Source organism: Peromyscus eremicus, chromosome 20 (assembly GCF_949786415.1).
Source record: "Peromyscus eremicus chromosome 20, PerEre_H2_v1, whole genome shotgun sequence".
NCBI classification, from domain to species: domain Eukaryota; kingdom Metazoa; phylum Chordata; class Mammalia; order Rodentia; family Cricetidae; genus Peromyscus; species Peromyscus eremicus.
The window spans coordinates 23,503,915-23,519,951 of NC_081436.1; the positions used below are offsets into that span (position 1 = coordinate 23,503,915).

The 16,037-nt window shown below is 48.3% G+C and overlaps 2 protein-coding genes across 5 annotated transcripts in view; one reads left to right on the forward strand and one right to left on the reverse strand.

Moving 5' to 3' along the window:
- Nucleotides 1-6,140: 6,140 nt before the first annotated feature.
- On the reverse strand, nucleotides 6,141-13,008 carry Cby1 (chibby 1, beta catenin antagonist). 4 transcript variants are annotated; one of them, XM_059248055.1, is made up of 6 exons: nucleotides 12,778-12,891; nucleotides 12,152-12,246; nucleotides 10,142-10,256; nucleotides 7,750-7,855; nucleotides 7,551-7,669; nucleotides 6,141-6,366 (listed from the first exon to the last, which is right to left on the reverse strand). In XM_059248055.1, the coding sequence occupies exons 3-6, from the start codon at nucleotides 10,217-10,219 to the stop codon at nucleotides 6,286-6,288; spliced, it is 384 nt and encodes a 127-aa protein (XP_059104038.1). In that variant the 5' UTR covers nucleotides 10,220-10,256; nucleotides 12,152-12,246; nucleotides 12,778-12,891; the 3' UTR covers nucleotides 6,141-6,285. The 4 variants fall into 4 exon arrangements, with proteins under 4 accessions (XP_059104038.1, XP_059104037.1, XP_059104039.1 ...); XM_059248054.1 differs by lacking the exon at nucleotides 12,152-12,246 and having other exon boundaries at nucleotides 12,778-13,008; XM_059248056.1 differs by lacking the exons at nucleotides 10,142-10,256; nucleotides 12,152-12,246 and having other exon boundaries at nucleotides 12,778-12,885.
- Nucleotides 13,009-13,134: 126 nt separating this feature from the next.
- The window catches only part of Fam227a (family with sequence similarity 227 member A), a 55,434-nt gene continuing 52,531 nt past the window's right edge, over nucleotides 13,135-16,037 (forward strand). The window contains exon 1 of the mRNA XM_059248058.1: nucleotides 13,135-13,381. The gene's annotated coding sequence lies outside the window, so the exon portion shown is untranslated. The remainder of the gene's footprint in view (nucleotides 13,382-16,037) is intronic.

Here is a 16,037-nt window from a genome sequence, read left to right on the forward strand (position 1 = left end):
CCTTTAATCTCAATACCAACCATAGAAGACCTGGAGGTCTGTATAGACAGGCGGTGACAAGGCGGTCATGTGGTTGGGTTTACAACCAATGAGAAGGTAGAACAGAAGGTCAATAAAAAGACATACATAGGAAGTAGGTCTCTTGCTGAGGGGAAGGACAGCAGCGGCGGGAAGGCTAAGAAGGCAGTTTTAAGTCTCAGCTCTTACTACTGCTCTGACCTCTTGGGCTTTTAACTCTGCATTTGGCTCTGTGTTTCTTATTTAATAATAAGACTGTTACATCTACACTAAATTTTATTTGAAAAAAATTACACTTTTATTTTTTGTATGTGTATTGGTGCACATATGCCATGTTGTGCTTATGGAGGTCAGAGGACAACTTACAGGAGTTGATTATATCTGTAGCAGGGCCCCAGACCTTAGTAGGCCCCCAGACTGTAGCACAACTGACTCCATGATGGAAGTGCCATTCAGGCTATAAAAATCAGCACGTAGACAGCACCACCAGGCAGAAATGAAAACAAAGACCTAATCCATCAAAGTCCATAGTTCTGGGAAAGTCTCTGAATGTACTAACCTTGCTTTTTTGGCTTCTGTAGTTCTGCTTCTGGCTAACTGTTTTTGTTAATTGAAGTATGCCAACCCAGGACATAGTTTTTGTTCTTAAAAGCTCACCCTGAGAAAGGCTCAGGGCTACATTGGGATCCCAAACACCGAGTGTAGTCACTGGCCAACTAATAAAGATTTCCTATTGGCTTAAACTCATGTCTGAACAGTCTGGTGAATTCCCCACAACACTCTTCTTCCACCATGTGGGTCCTGGGGATCAAATTCAGGCTTAGCAGCAAGCATTTTTACATTATTACTATTATTGTTGTTATTACTATTGTTTATTTCGAGACAAGGTCTCTCTATGTAGCCCTGGCTTTCCTGGAACTCTTTATGTAGTCCTCCAACTGATAGAAATCCACCTGCTTTTCCCTCTAAGGTGCTTAGACTAAACACATGCAACATTATATCCAGCTCATGCATGATTTTAAGACAAAGTATGTTGTGGTGGTTTGAAAGAAAATGGCCCCCAAAGGGGAGTGGCACTATTGGGAGGTGAGGCCTTGTTGGAGGAAGTGAGTCACTGTGGGGTGGGCTTTGAGGTCTCTTTTGCTCAAGTGTGACTGTCAGTCGACTTCCTGTTGCCTCTGAGGACTCTCACCTCCAGCACCAGGTCTGCCTGCACTCCGCCATACTCCCTGTCATGATAATAATGGACTGAATCTCTGAAACTGTAAGCCAGCCATCCTCAATTAAATATTTTCTTTGTAAGAGTTACCATGGTTATGGTGTCTCTTCATACCAATAAAAACCTAACTAAGGCCGGGCGGTGGTGGCGCACGCCTTTAATCCCAGCACTCGGGAGGCAGAGCCAGGAGGATCTCTGTGAGTTCGAGGCCAGCCTGGGCTACCAAGTGAGTCCCAGGAAAGGCGCAAAGCTACACAGAGAAACCCTGTCTCAGAAAAAAAAAAACCTAACTAAGACAGAAGTTGGTACCAGGGACTGGGTTATTGCTGTGATAGGCCTGACCATGGTTTGTTTGGAGGAATTTGGACTTTGGTACTTTGGGTTTGGAAAGCAGTGGAATGCGTTACTCTCTGCTTAATGGGCCATACTAGTAGGAGCATGGAAGACAGTGGTGCTGAATGTGATTTGATGAACTGTGGGGGGCTTACTCAAGATGTTTCAGAGGAGAAGAATTTTAGTATGCTGCCCAGAAGTTCTTGTGATATTTTGGTGAAGGAAGTGGCTGCCTTTTGCCCTTGTATGAAGAGTCTGAGCTAGAGTGCAGAGTTTAGGATTAATTCCATTGGGAGAAAAAATCGCAAAACAGCCTAGTATAGATTCTGTCATGTGGATTGTTATGCCCAGATCTCGGGGACCCCTAAAAGACCACCACAGAGACCAAATCTTGTATGTAAAAGCAAAGAACCTTTATTATCTTCAGGCTCCAGGGCTTGGTCTGTCTGTCCAATGCAGCAGTGAGAGCAGAGAGCCCTGAGCCCAGGCAGGGTAGAGTTTTTATCATAGCAGTGGTTGGGGTGAGGGGATTTCCAGGGTTCAGGACCCTGATTGGCTGACATTTGTCTAGGGGTATCTGTAAAACAAAAATAGATGTGTGCTAGACTCAGGGACATCTGGCCACCTTATCTAACGTTGGAATGTTTGGGATGTCAGGTACTTCCCCTTAGATGTAGGCCCTCCCTGGATGGGGTCAGCTTATAGCTTTTCCTGGATCCGGGTGTTGCCTGCCAGTAAGCTTGTCACAGAAGCTGTGTCTGGGCCTCTAAGCCTGTCATGGCAGCTGTGTGGTCAAGCTGTTTTGGGGCCCCTTCCACATGGGTATTAGTGGTAACTCTAGTGAAAATATATAAAGAAAAGGAGCAAGCTGGGCGGCGGTGGCACACGACTTTAATCCCAGCACTCAGGAGGCAGAGCCAGGCGGATCTCTGTGAGTTCAAGGCCAGCCTGGTCTACAGAGCGAGATCCAGGACAGGCACCAAAACTACACAGAGAAACCCCGTCTTGAAAAAAACCAAAACCAAACAAACAAATGCTCCCTTTCATGATGATAATGGACTGAACCTCTGAAACTGTAAGTGAGCCACCTCAATTAAATGTTTTCTTTATAAGAGTTGCCATGGGCCAGGTGGTGGTGGCACATGCCTTTAATCCCAGCACTCAGGAGGCAGAGCCAGGAGAATCTTTGTGAGTTCGAGGCCAGCCTGGTCTACAGGGTGATTTCCAGGACAGGCACCAAAACTACGCAGAGAAACCCTCTCAAATAAATAAATAAATAAATAAATAAATAAATAAAGAGTTTCCATGGTTAGGGTGTTTCTTCACAGCAACAAAAACCCAACTAAGACATGTTTAATAGTAAAGGCTTTTTTTGTTGTCTGTTTGTTTATTAAGACAGGGTTTCTCTGTGTAGACCTGCCTGTCCTGGAACTCACTCTGTAGACCAGGCTGGCCTCCAACTCACAGACATCCTCCTGCCTCTGCCTCTCAAGTGCTAGGATTAAAGGCATGTGCCACCACCATCCACCATTTTTCTTTTTTTTAAGAGTTTTCAATAATTGTAAAATTGCCAAGTGGTCAGAAACAGTGGGATCATGCAATATCACTTTCAGACCACTTGGGGGTGGACAAGATGATCCAGAGAAACCTGAGCCAGGAGCAGAGGATAGAGCTCCAGAGTTGGGGAGTGTGATGATTACTTTAGGCTTCCAGGACAAATGCCTAAGTCAGAGGTCACACAGACAAAAAGGACCTATAAGAGTTCCAGTGAGTGACTATGCTCCACCTGGGGAGGAGGAGGGTGTCCTAGAACCCTTGGGTCCTGGCTGTTCAGTCTCTTCCCTCAGGGCTACAGTAACTGCTATCCCTGTCTGGGTCCTGTCAGAATTTGAAGCTGGAGGTGAAGCTCTTACTTGAGGTGTGGGACCACACGGGTGGGTCTCCTGGGGAAGCTAACGACTGTAAAAGTCAGCCATCCCAGCAAACCCAAGGGCGGACTTCCTCTGATTACTGACTCTAATACTGCCTCACACCCACAGAACCTTCTATTTCAGCTTTAGTGGCAATCCTTCCCTAATCCACCTCAGCACAAATCCTCACCAACTGTTGCCATGATCACAAGAAATAATGTCAGGGGCCAGCACTAGCCACTTTCTAGTTTGACTAAGAAAGGCTTTGAGGGAGAATTTTAGCCAGAACCTGAAGGAGATATCTACCCAAAATAGGAAACTTTTTTTTTTCTTTTCTTTTCTCAAGACAGGATTTCTCTGTGTAGCCCTGTCTGTCCTGGAACTTCTTCTGTAGAGCAGGCTGGCCTTAAACTCAGAGATCCGCCTGCCTCTGCCTCCCCAGTGCTGGGATTAAAGGTGTGCGCCACCACTGCCTGGCTCCAAAAAGGAAACTCTCAACAACTGGAACCATGTTGGTGTCTGAGGGCCACACTGCTGCTAGAGCCATGTTGATCTGAGTGGCCTGCGCTGCCACCTGGGGCCTTGCTGACATCCGGCCTGGGCTGCTGCTGAGGACCATGTCTGGGTACATGGTCCTACTGCAGCCGGGATCTGTGTTGATGTCTGTGGTCTGTGTTGCCACCAAAGGTCACACGGATGCCCAAGTTCTGGGCCATCCCCTGTGGCCATGTTGGTATCTGTGGGCCATGCTGCCATAAGGGCCCTGCTGATCTGAGTGGCTTGTGTTATCATCTGGGGCCATGGTGACATCAAGGCCCAAGTTCCTGCTGAGGGCCATGTCTGGGTCCACTGCAGATGGAGTGTTGATCTCCATGGCCCATGTTACCACAGGGGGGCACAGGAATCATGTGTGCTGAAATCGGAGGGCCGTGCTAAGCAGGTACCAGCCTTTGCTGGCCCTGCCCCTTGCTGGCCACTGCAGCAAAAGAGCTGGTCCTGCCCCTCATGGGACATGGACCCCATGGCATGGGCATATAAGAGCTGGCTCCGTCCCTCCACTGAGGAGGGCGGTCCCAGCAGCCTGGAAAGATCAAATCAGCTACCACCCAGACCCACATCTAGAGCTTTGAGTTGGCCCACCCCACCATCTACTCCATCTATGACCTACTGGAGTTTGTGAAACCATTGGTCCTGTGGATGAGTCTGATTCGAGGCCAGCCTGGTCTATAGAGCTGCAGAACAGCCAGGGCTACACAGAGAAACGCTGTCTGGAAAAACAAAAACAAGGGGTGGGGGGGGGGGGAGGCAGAGTAGATTTCCAGGTTAGGCACTCGCTTAGGGATCCGGAAGTGAGGTTGGAGCTGTACTCCGGTATGCCTGCCTCTGTCCATCCCCCTGCAGTGTTCTGCTGGCCATTAGGAGAGACTGTAAGCTACAGCCTCGGTGTAGGTAGTCCCTCCTGCCTGTCACTAGGGGTCTGGACTCAGAGGCCTCCAGCACTTACATTGTTGTCTAAGGCAGTTTCCAAACTGGCCTCTGAACATTGTCTCCTTGTGTACAATGGGGCATGCTGACAGGGCTGAACTGGGGGGATGGGAGAGCAAGTGCAAAGGACTGAGCACACGGCCAGCCTCCGCACCAGCCCAGGAGGGAACCACTGAGGCAGTCCCAGCTCAAAGCCCTGGGCTCCAGGCCTCAACCAGTGTGCCCTGCTTGACTTTCACAACTCCCCTCTGGCTAGATCACACTAACTTGGGCACCGATTCCCATGCCATCCACTCCTCCCCAGGTCTGAACTACCCACTGGGCCACTGCTGCCACCTCCCTGAAGCAGGAGATCAGAGGAATTTGAGTGTGAAGTCATTATTTCTCTTCTAGGGTGTGGTTTCCCACTTCAAGGTGCTGTTTTCTTTTCTTTTTTTAAAATTTATTTAACTTATTTATTTATATGAATTGGTGTGAAGGTGTCAGATCTCCTGGAACTGGAATTACAGACAGTTGTGAGCTGCCTTGTGGGTGCTGGGAATTGAACTTGGGTCCTCTGGAAGAACAGCCAGTGCTCTTACCCACTGAGCCATCTTTCCAGCCCCAGTGCTGTTTCCTAATCCTGAAAATTCTTTTGGGACTTAGAAGCCAGGCTCTGCTTACTTCTTGGGGAACCCACACTGGTTTCGCTTTTTGTTTTTCTTTACCTATTTTGCTACACAGAGATTATTGAACACCATTTAATAAAAATAAAAATAGTCAAAACAGGAAAGCAGAGTAAATTACAATGTGCTGTGGAAAGTGGGAGCTTGCTGCTTGGAAGCTGATGCCAGAAGAGGCTGTGGACTTGGGGATGAGGATTCTTTGAAGGCAGAGAGAGCATGGCTGGAGGGGACAGAGAACCCAGACCCCCTTACCGTTCACCCTCACTGGAAGTGCTCTCTGGAACCGTGCCAAACCCCAGCCACCCGTGTTAAGAGGTGAACTGCCAGTGTCTGAACACGGTGACTCTGAGACATAGTTATACACTGTCACCTGCAGACAGCAAGCAAAGGCTGACTGTTTGCTAGACCTTCCTGGGGCCTGCTTAGATTGACACCGTGGGTGGCGTATCTGGTGCCTCCCAAGCTATGGCCCTGGTTGGAACCTTGGTGTCTTTCGTCCCGTGCCACCTCCCTACCCCCAAGTCCAAGGGAGCTAGGGTCTGTTAATGCTCTCTCCTAGGGCAAGTCTATTAATGTGACTAAACATCAAAGGGCTCTGCCACATCCCCAGTCATCGGGACGCTTGCTAATCTCCTAGCGAGCCTTCCCAGGCACTTCACTTCCTCCTGCGGTTGCTAATCTTCAGCTCATCCAATTCTTTGTCCTTCAAGTTGGACTCCGCAGTGGTCTCTGAAAGCTGGAAGGAGAGCATCAGACTGTTAACAAAGAGAGCTTTGTCCAGGCCATGCTGCAGGTTTGCACAGCTACTCTGCACCAAGGAAAGGCCGGCCATTCCTCCCCTAGCTGGCCTCTTCAACAGGAAGCCTGGGTAGTCAAAGGAATTACTCATAATTCAAGCCTTCAGCACTTCCCATCATTTACAACTGCATGCCACGCTGTGTGAAGGATGACAGGGTACTCTACGGCTGAGGGATTATAAATCACTTGGAGTTGTATAGCTCACATAATGGAACTTAGGGAACAACACTGTGGGAAAAAAAAAAATCGCCGGGCGGTGGTGGTGCATGCCTTTAATCCCAGCACTTGGGAGGCAGGGGCACGCGGATCTCTGTGAGTTCGAGGCCAGCCTGGTCTACAGAGTGAGTTCCAGGAAAGGCGCAAAGCTACACAGAGAAACCGTCTCAAAAAAAAAAAAAAAAAAATCAATCCGCAAATGGGACGCTCTAAAAGTAACGTTCCTTTCCTCATCAGGATCTTTGAATGGGCTGTACAGCAGAAGGTAGCTGACATTGAACATGAAGACAGAGGGAGGAAGGGCCAGCGGTCTCTACTTCAGAGCAAGTGTGTGGCTTGTATTAGCTCCATGAAGCAAGAGCTACTGTAATGCCAGCTGTCTTGCTGGAGATGAAGCTGAGTGGTTACCCAGCGGGGAGAAAAGCTTCCCATTGGTTCCATCACGTCTGTCACCACCATGCACATGCACCTCCAGGCCCAGAAGACACGAGAGACTGAGGTGAATTGGGTATGCACTCAGCAGGATTCAGTCTGTTTGAGGCAGGGTACCTCCACACCATCAGCGGACACCCCCGCCATCTGAGATGCCTCCATTCCTGCCACTATCCCCGGGCATTCAGCCCACATACTGCTTCATCCGAGAAGCTCTCTCCACTGTATAGACCTCTTCTGTGCCAGTGCCAGCCTCTACTTAGACTAGAGGGTACCCTTCCACAGACACGGGAATTGTGGGTATTGTTATACATCCCTGCTCCAGGCTTTGGCGGCAAGGTTGACTTTTATATTTGTGATTGGATACACAGGAAATGTATCTGGCAAATAAGCCCTGGGGAAATCAGTTGGGTGGATTGACTGAAGGGAGGGCTTCCTTGAAGGGGAAACCTAGGCATCAGTTCCATTCCTCACCATGTCCAGCAGAATGTCCACTTTCAGCCGCAAGAGATTGTTCTCTTCTTCCAACTGCTGGTTGCGCTTGCGCAGGCGCTGAGTCTCTCTCCGATCCACACCCCCGCTAATCACTGTGTCTAAAGGAAGCACAGAGGAGGGGTGAAAGGGGGTTCCTTCTACTGTCCTGGTTGACAAAGCAGCAGGAAGGGCCACTCACCTGCCACCCACTGGCCATTTTCAAACTTCAGGTTTTGTCCCGCCAGGTTCATGGTGGGAGTTCCATAGTCAAGGCCCAGCTCCAACTCCCGCGTTGACCGATCTAACTGTGGTTAAGACACTATGATGACTCAGGAAGCCACAGAACAAGAGCTCACATCCCAGCTTCTCCCACTAGTTCCAAACCCAACAAAACAGATGTCTGTCCTCCCACCAGTACTTAGCACCTTTAAAACATTTTTTTTTTTTTTTTTTTTTTTTTTTTTGAGACAGGATCGCACTGTGTAGCCCTGGCTGTCCTAGAACTCATTCTGTAGACCAGGCTGGCCTCAAACTCACAGAGATCCACCTGCCTCTGCCTTCCAAGTGCTGGGATTACTGTGCTACCATACCTGTCAATATTTGAAATACTTTAAAAGGCTAGACTATCAAATTATATACAGCAACCATTTAAAGTAGAGGCTAGGAAAATTGCCCATGGGTAAGAGTTTGAGTTCCCAGCACCCACATAAAAAGCCAGGTATGCCCACGTGTCTCTAACCCCAGTGCAATGTGTGTACCAGGGGAGGCAGGTGGGAAATAGGAAGCTCAGTGGGTTGGTGGTCACCCACAATTCCCGTGTCTGTGGAAGGGTGTCCTCTAGTCTAAGTAGAGGCTGGCACAGAAGAGGTCTATACAGTGGAGAGAGCTTCTTCTCGGATGAAGCAGTATGTGAGCTGAATGCCCCGGGATAGTGGCAGGAATGAAGGCATCTCAGATGGCGGGGGTGTCTGCTGATAGTGTGGAGGTACCCTGCCTCAAATAGTAAGTTCCAGGTTCAGAATGAGACCCTGTCTCAAGGGAATAAGGCAGAGTGTTAAAGCAGGACACCCAATGTCCCCTTCTGGCCTCCATGCATAAGCACCTACCCACCCATTCAATTTAAACTATAAGAGGGATGAACTGTTCTGTTTTATACTTTGGATGTTTCCAGAAAGGCTATATAGGCTATAATTTGTAATTGAATTTTTACATCTACTTTACAGTTCAAAGAATCCATTGTACATTTGTATATGTGTACTGATACTTGGTTTTAATTCATTCTCTTCCCATCACTGTACATTTATAATAAGGAAATTTGTAATTTACTTAATATAGAAGCACACAGTTATGAAGAAGCATACAATTCTAACAGTTCCTGCTAGGGCTTGTTTAATGTGTGGCAGTCTAATTTCTGTATTCATCGACAAAGCTCATCAAACACTCCCCTAAGTCAGGCCTGGTTCCCGAGCACTCAGAGATGAGTGTGACCAGCTCTGCCAGAGAGGAGCATTTGCCCCTGTGAGGGAGACAGAGCAGCTCCAGAAGCAGGTCCAGGCAATGGGTGCCAGAGCATGCACACACATGCACACACACACACACAGCCAGAGAACACACACAGAGAGGAAAGAAGCCCTTCAGGCCTGTGCTGAAGTGTCTGTTGTTCAGTCAGAACTCCCTTGAGCACCTTATTTAAAGTGACAACTTTGTTTCCACGCTACTCTCCTCATTAAGATATCTGTTCACTGCCTCTATTATTTATTTTTTCTATTGGGACTTGAATATTATCATATACAGAGGCTTATTCTTACTTATAAATGCCCGGCCTTAGATTGGTTTGTTTCTTTCCAGCTTTCCTTAACTTAAATTATCCCATCTACTTTTTGCCTCTGGGCTTTTCCTGTTCTCTTACTTCTGTAAATCTTACTCTTAGTCTGTGGCTTACTGTGTAGCTGGGTGGCTGGCCCCTGGAGTCCTCCTCCTTCTCTGGCTACTTTATTTCCTTCCCCCAGTTTTCTCCTTCTATTTATCCTCTCTGCCTGCCAGCCCTGCCCATCCTTTCTCCTGCCTCACTATTGGCCATTCAGCTCTTTATTAGATCATCAGGTGTTTCATACAGGCACAGTAACACAGCTTCACAGAGTTGAACAAATGCAACATAAACAAAACAAAATACCTTAAAATAATATTTTACATACCTTAAAATAATATTCTACAACACACCATCCACATTTCAAAAAAAAAAAAAAAATCAGGCCAAGCATGGTGACACACATCTTTAATCCCAGCACTCAGGAGGCAGAGGCAGGTGGATCTCTGTGAGTTCAAGGCCAGGCTTGAATTTGATCTTTAAACATAACTGAAATTAATTCTTGGACAGGTTTTGGAACTAAAATGTAAGTCAGATTGGACATCATCACCTGGGACCAAAATCAGAATGAGGCTGGCTGGCTTAGTGGGTTCTTGAATAAACTCTGACAGTAATACTCACACAGGAGTTCCAACTTGAGTAATAACAGAAACTAAAAGGATGTCCTCCCACAGTGTTGCCTATCCACCCAGAGACCACTCGTGGCACCCCAATCTCCACTCACAGAATGCAGGTTGGAGAGAGAGGCAGACTTCCGAGGAGGGGTCTTCTTTGGGCTGAATATACTCCCAAAGAGAGGCATTCCTGACTTGATGAGGAAACACGGATACTTCCTTCTCCTAGGGTCAAACAGGTCAGTTACTCTCTTTCATTGTTCTCAAATCATGAAAACATTTCAGTCATTGATGATTACCAGTCCTGGCATATCTACTGGGAAGTTGTCCTTTTTGACAGGGCAGCAAAGGAAGGCCTGAGGTCCTAGAAGTCCCGGGAGGAGATCCCATGCACTGGATGCTTCCTGTGTGCCAGGCAGCACGCTAATGCCTTGCATCATCTCATTTAACTCACAATTACCCCTTGACAAAGCCCCTCCTATTCACCCCCATTTGATTGGTGACACCTAGAAAGCCAAGGTCTTCGTGGGAACAGGCATTTGAACTAAAGTCTGTGTGGCTTCACAGTTAGCCTCAGGCAAACCTGTCCCAAGTTGGCATCATCAGCATTAGAGTGTGAACCAAGGGATGAAATTTCTATCCCCGTAAGCCAGTAAGAGCAGCACCAGGAACACTAACTTCTGCATGGACGCCATTCTGAAGCCTCGAAGCTACACTGGCATTTCATTCCCAGACTGACAGTGGTGCTGTCACTTGGTCCATGTGTCAAGTCGCCTGGCCTGTTATGAGAGGGAAGGTGTCTCAAGAGAAGGAGAGAGCCAGAACATGGTAGAGCTGACAATGACCATCAAACCAGCTTGGTCACAACCTCCTGCAATGCTCATAAATCACTAACATCATTTAGGTTTAGGGAAGAGGTCAACTTTTTTATTTTTGGCTTTTCAAGACAGTGTTTCTCTGTGTAACAGCCCAGGCTGTCATAGAACTCTCTTTGTAGACCAGGCTGGCCTCGAACCCAGAGATCTGCCTGCCTTTGCCTCCCAAGTGCTGGGATTAAAGGTATGCACCACCACCGCCTGGCATCTTTTTAATTTAAGTATAACAAATAAAGAGACGCTTCAAAACCACAAGGCTTCATGGTAGTTTTTTTTATGTATGTGTTTATGTGCTGTATGAATGTGGACCTGCAGAGGTGTGTGTGGGTGTGTGTGTGTGTGTGTGTGTGTGTGTGTGTGTGTGTGTCTGCACATGCATGCAGGAACAGAGTCCAGAAGAGGATACCAGGTGTGCTGCTCTATCACTTTCTGTCATATTCCTTTAGACAGGGTCTCTCCCTGAACCTGGAGCTAGACTGGTGGCCAGTGAGTCCAAGCAGTCCTGTCTCTGCCCCCAACAGTGCTGGGATTGTAAGTGTTAAGAGTCCACGGTAGGTTTTTGACTGGGGTATTGGGGACTTGAATTCACTCCCTCACACTTGTGCACTCACACTCACTGAGCCTTTTCCCCAGTCCCAGTCACAAAATTTTAACATGAACACACATCTTTCTAGATCAAGGTACAGGCCATATCAGCACCCTGCAAGGCTCTGGATGATTATAATCAGCTCCACTGAGATCCTGGGGTTCTGTTTTTGTTTGGTTTTTGTTTTTCGGAGACAAGATTTCTCTGTGTAGCCCTGGCTGTCCTGGAACTCACTCCGTAGACCAAGCTGGCCTTGAACTCACAGAGACACACCAGCCTTTGATTAAACATCTTTAACCCTAGGGTTCTTTTTTTTTTTTTTAAAGATCTAATTATTTATTATGTACACAGTGTTCTGCCTGCATGTATGCCTGCAGGCCAGAAGAGGGCGCCAGGTCTCTTTATAGATGGTTCTGAGCCATCATGTGGTTGCTGGGAATTGAACTCTGCACCTCTGGAAGATCAACCAGTGCTCTTAACCTCCGAGCCATCTCTCCAGCCCTCTTTTTTTTTTTTTTTTTTTTTTTTAAGTTAAAGGACTATAATTGGCTTCCAACCAACACCGCTGCTCACCCTCAATGGGATCCCAGCATTTTATCCCCCAAGGGCCTCAATTGCTTTATTTGCTGTTATTATTTCAATGTGTTTGGGTGTTTTACCTGCGTGTAAGTCTGTATACCGTGTGCCTTGGGTTCGCAGATTCCTGGAACTGGAGTTACAGGCGGTCATGAGCTGGGAATTGAATCGGGATTCTCTGCAATAGCAACCAGTGCTCTTAGACGTCGAGCCATCTCTCCAGCCCTCAGGAGCCTCTTATTTATAACCAGGAACAATAACAGCATCCAGTTTGTAGGTGAGGAGTGCTTTCGTGTTTACAAGTTGTTGGGGCGTTTGATGCTCACCATAACCCTGGGAAGCAAATCAAGCTGTGCCCCTCTACAGGGAACTGTACTTAATGTGCAAAGCTTTAGTTTGCATCAGGCTATAAAACGCATTATCTTCATTGCGACAGGAAAGAAAAGGAAGCATCTTTGGTTTTCATTGGATTCTCAAAAGTGTCTGGAAAGGGTTAAGAGCCAGCCAGTAGGAGTTCGGTACTGGTTAAGAGAAACCCTTCAAGTGATGGGTCAAAACCATGACCGTCCCGAGTCACCGTCGCAAGATGCGCCCTCGGAGCACGCCACCACCCGGCCTGCCCGCCACCCTCTCCAGGGGTACTCGGGTTTCCACCCACCCCGTCTGGCCCCGGCCGGCCCCGGCCTTCGCCAAGCGCTCCCAGACATACCTTGCGCGTCTGCGAAGCCGGAGTCCAGCGCTATCCCCAACCTTCTGCAAGGATCCGCCCATGCCGCGTCAACCGTCGCGACTGCGATTGGCGGGCGCCGGGGACCCATCGCGCGCATGCGCGGTGGCTATGGCCTCTACCACTGAGGACGGAGGGGGAGCCACTTCCCAGACGAGCTTCCGCGGATCAGCGGGGGCCCCCCGCGGGTTCCCTCCGGTTTACGAGGCGAGGAAGGCCTCGGGAACGTCTTCTGGAGCTGCTCACACGCCAAGTGGCATAGTCAAGGGGAGGCGTGCCCCCCTAAACATGTTGGTCTGGCCCCCGGGTAGCGCCGCCGTCGCCATGGTAACCGCGTGCGGCCGCCACTGGGCCAGCTCATGGCTGCATTGTTGTGGGAAAGGAGTGTGTAGTGACCCAGACTGGACTCACAGTAGCAAAATGGCCTGGTCTCAGGCTCCCCCGCCCCGGCCACAAAGCAAAGCGCGCCCCTTCCCGGTGATTTGGGGCCGCGGGTGCCGGCGGCCATCCGGAGCTTGGTCGGGTCCCCGGAGGGACCCGTGGTGGAACCCGCCCTGAGGCTTTGGGATTCCGCTGAAACTTTCAGGTAAGACAGATGAACAGACAGAGGACGACTCCTTGCCAAGCAGCAAACTGGCTCCTGCCAGGCCTGCCTCCTTCTCATGCCCACGAGCAAGGGAAACTGAGGTCCAGGAAGGTCGCCCAGTGAACAAGGGGCGGAGGACTGGAGAATCCCCTCCACAATTCCTCAAGTCCTAACGGCGTGTATTGTGCTCTGTTTGGTAAATGAAGAAATAGGCCATCCAAGAGATGTTTCCTGGCGGCCTAGTGGGTACATTAGGTGTCATCCCAGCCGTAAGGGACAGAACCAAGCGGTCTGTCTCCAAGCAGTTTTCCTCCACCTTTGCCACACTGCATTTCAAGAGAGTGAAAATTTACGTTCAAAATTAACCATATCTAGCCTAGCACTCACTGGTTCAACAGAAACATAAAGCAGACCACCTTTGTAACTTGCGATCATTCTAGCAGCTTTTTGATGTTGAACCCTGAGTGATCCTTGTGCACGCTGATCCCATGCTTTCCCGGTGAGCTATACCCAAAGCACCTTTCGAGTTTTTTTGTTGTTGTTGTTTGGTTTTGTTTTTTTTTTTGAGAGACGGTCTCACTGGGTACCTCGGACTGCCCTGGGGTTCTCAACTCATCCTGCCTCAGCCTCTCAGTGCTGGGATTACAGACATACACCAAGCCTGGCCTCATCCCCTATACTTTTTTCCTTTTTCCCTTTTTTTTTTTTTTTTTTTTTTTTTTTTTGGTTGTTGTTGTCGCTTTGTTTTTTAGATTTGGGTTTTGAGATTGGGGCTCACCATGTAGTTCTGACTGGTCTCCAACTCACAGAAATCCCCCTGCCTCTGTCTCCAGAGGCTGCGATTGAAGGCTAGTGCTACTACACTGTTAAAAGTAAAATCGAAACAGATTAAATTAACTCGACTACTGTTTCATTGAACTCGGTTTGTCCAAAATATCCTTAAACATAAATATTTTAAAATTTACCTTGCTTTGGTTTTTAATTTTAAAATAAAATGGACCTTCTTCAACCACTGACTAAATTTCAGACCTTTGTTTCGTGTGTGGCTAGTGGCTGCTGGGATGGGCAGCGTCCATGGAGCCTCCCTCCAGCCTTGTTACCTTCTCCTCCGCCCTTTATCCAGTCACCTCCCTCACTTCCTTCAGCGCCTTCACCTCTGTAACTAGTCAAACTATCGCAGCACTTGAGAGGCAGAGGCAGGTGGATCTCTGTCCGTTGGAGGCCAGCCTGGTCTACATAGGAAGTGCCAGGACAGCCAGGGCTACACAGTGAGACCCTGTCTCAAAATAAACTGAACAAACCACACCATGTCATCTCGTCTCCTCCCTGTGAGCCTCCTTGGGAAGCAGTAGTGAGTTTTAATTCGTTACATGCATAACTTTTATAAATGTATAGTTTTGCACTTATTTTAATTTTGCAAGTCTACCCCAGTCGTCAGCCCCACTAGGGTTTCATGGATCCAGTCTGGCTTAGCTCACCATCTTAGGCCCAGCTGGAGCACACTCGCTGATCTGTGGGAGGTCCTGAGTAAATAGTCATTGAGTGGCTGAGAGTTGACAGGGAACCCAAGTCTGACTCCACAGTCTGCATTTTTTTTTTTTTATTTTACAATATAATTCAGTTCTACATATCTGCCACGGATTCCCTTGTTCTCCCCCCTCCCGCCCCCCTCACCTTCACAGTCTGCATTTTTACACGCTATCAAATGTTAACTTTAAGTGGAGGTATTCAAATCCCAGCTGCCAGAATGCCCCAAGGGGAAAGGTTCCTCACCTCCCACTCGTCCACCCCCAGCCCCTGGCACAGAGCTTGGCATAGAGCAGCTTTCAATGAAGCTGGCTCCCCCTACTCCTCTTCAAGCAAAGACGGTAAAAACTGACTGTGCTCCTGAGCACACGTATCCTTAAATGGTGTGAGGAAGAATTCATCCTGGAGCAGTGTGTGTATTTTAAACATTCCTCTTTAGAAACATGCTACTCAGTTCTCACATTAGGCATGAGTAATAGCATTAGGCTAAAGCTGGAAGCTTCCGACAGAGTCATCTGAGCCCAGCTTCTCAGAGAACATAGTGTAATTTTCCAGCCATTCTGGGGAATGGGTAGGAGGACAATGAGAAGCCTTAAAATGCACCTGCCTCCTCTTACCTCTCCCTGTTTGGCCTGTGAGGCTAAAGACTAGGAGCAGAGGGCAAGAAACAGTACTAACCTGGGCCTGGGTCAGTCTTTCCTTCCATCCAGTGGGCTTGGGCAGGGGGATGGGGTGATATGGAGGGATCCCTGGAGACACCAGGCCAGCGGAGTCATGATTGGAGGGAGATAAGGTAGTTCCGTTCAACAGGATTCAGTAGCTGGTGTTGATTCAAACTTTGAGAGTCTGACCCTGAGTAGTTTATTTTAGGCATGTTTCAGCACAATTAGTAAAAAGAAGTTTCCTGGTGATAATTAACTCAATCCCGTGTGCGCAACAAAGCATAAGCTGGGACTGCATCAAAACTCTTTGTAAAGTTAAAGTGCCATCTTCCAGAAAGATGGGTTCTAAAGAAAATGGAGAAAGAGTTCAAGATAAACAAGCATGATAAGGGTTTGGAGGAGGACAGCACTGTAGATTGACTGAGACAGACTAGCTCAAGATAAGGGTCTGCGGATCAATGTGGCCT

Excerpts from the sequence above, each read along its gene's own strand:
- Cby1 (XM_059248054.1), bottom strand. The coding sequence starts at position 12,839 with ATGGGCGGATCCTTGCAGAAGGTTGGGGATAGCGCTGGACTCCGGCTT. Across the intron at positions 7,856-10,141 it reads CTCTCTCCAACCTGCATTCT|TTAGATCGGTCAACGCGGGA; the intron begins GTGAGTGGAGAT and ends TCTTAACCACAG. Across the intron at positions 7,670-7,749 it reads AAATGGCCAGTGGGTGGCAG|ACACAGTGATTAGCGGGGGT; the intron begins GTGAGTGGCCCT and ends TGCTTCCTTTAG.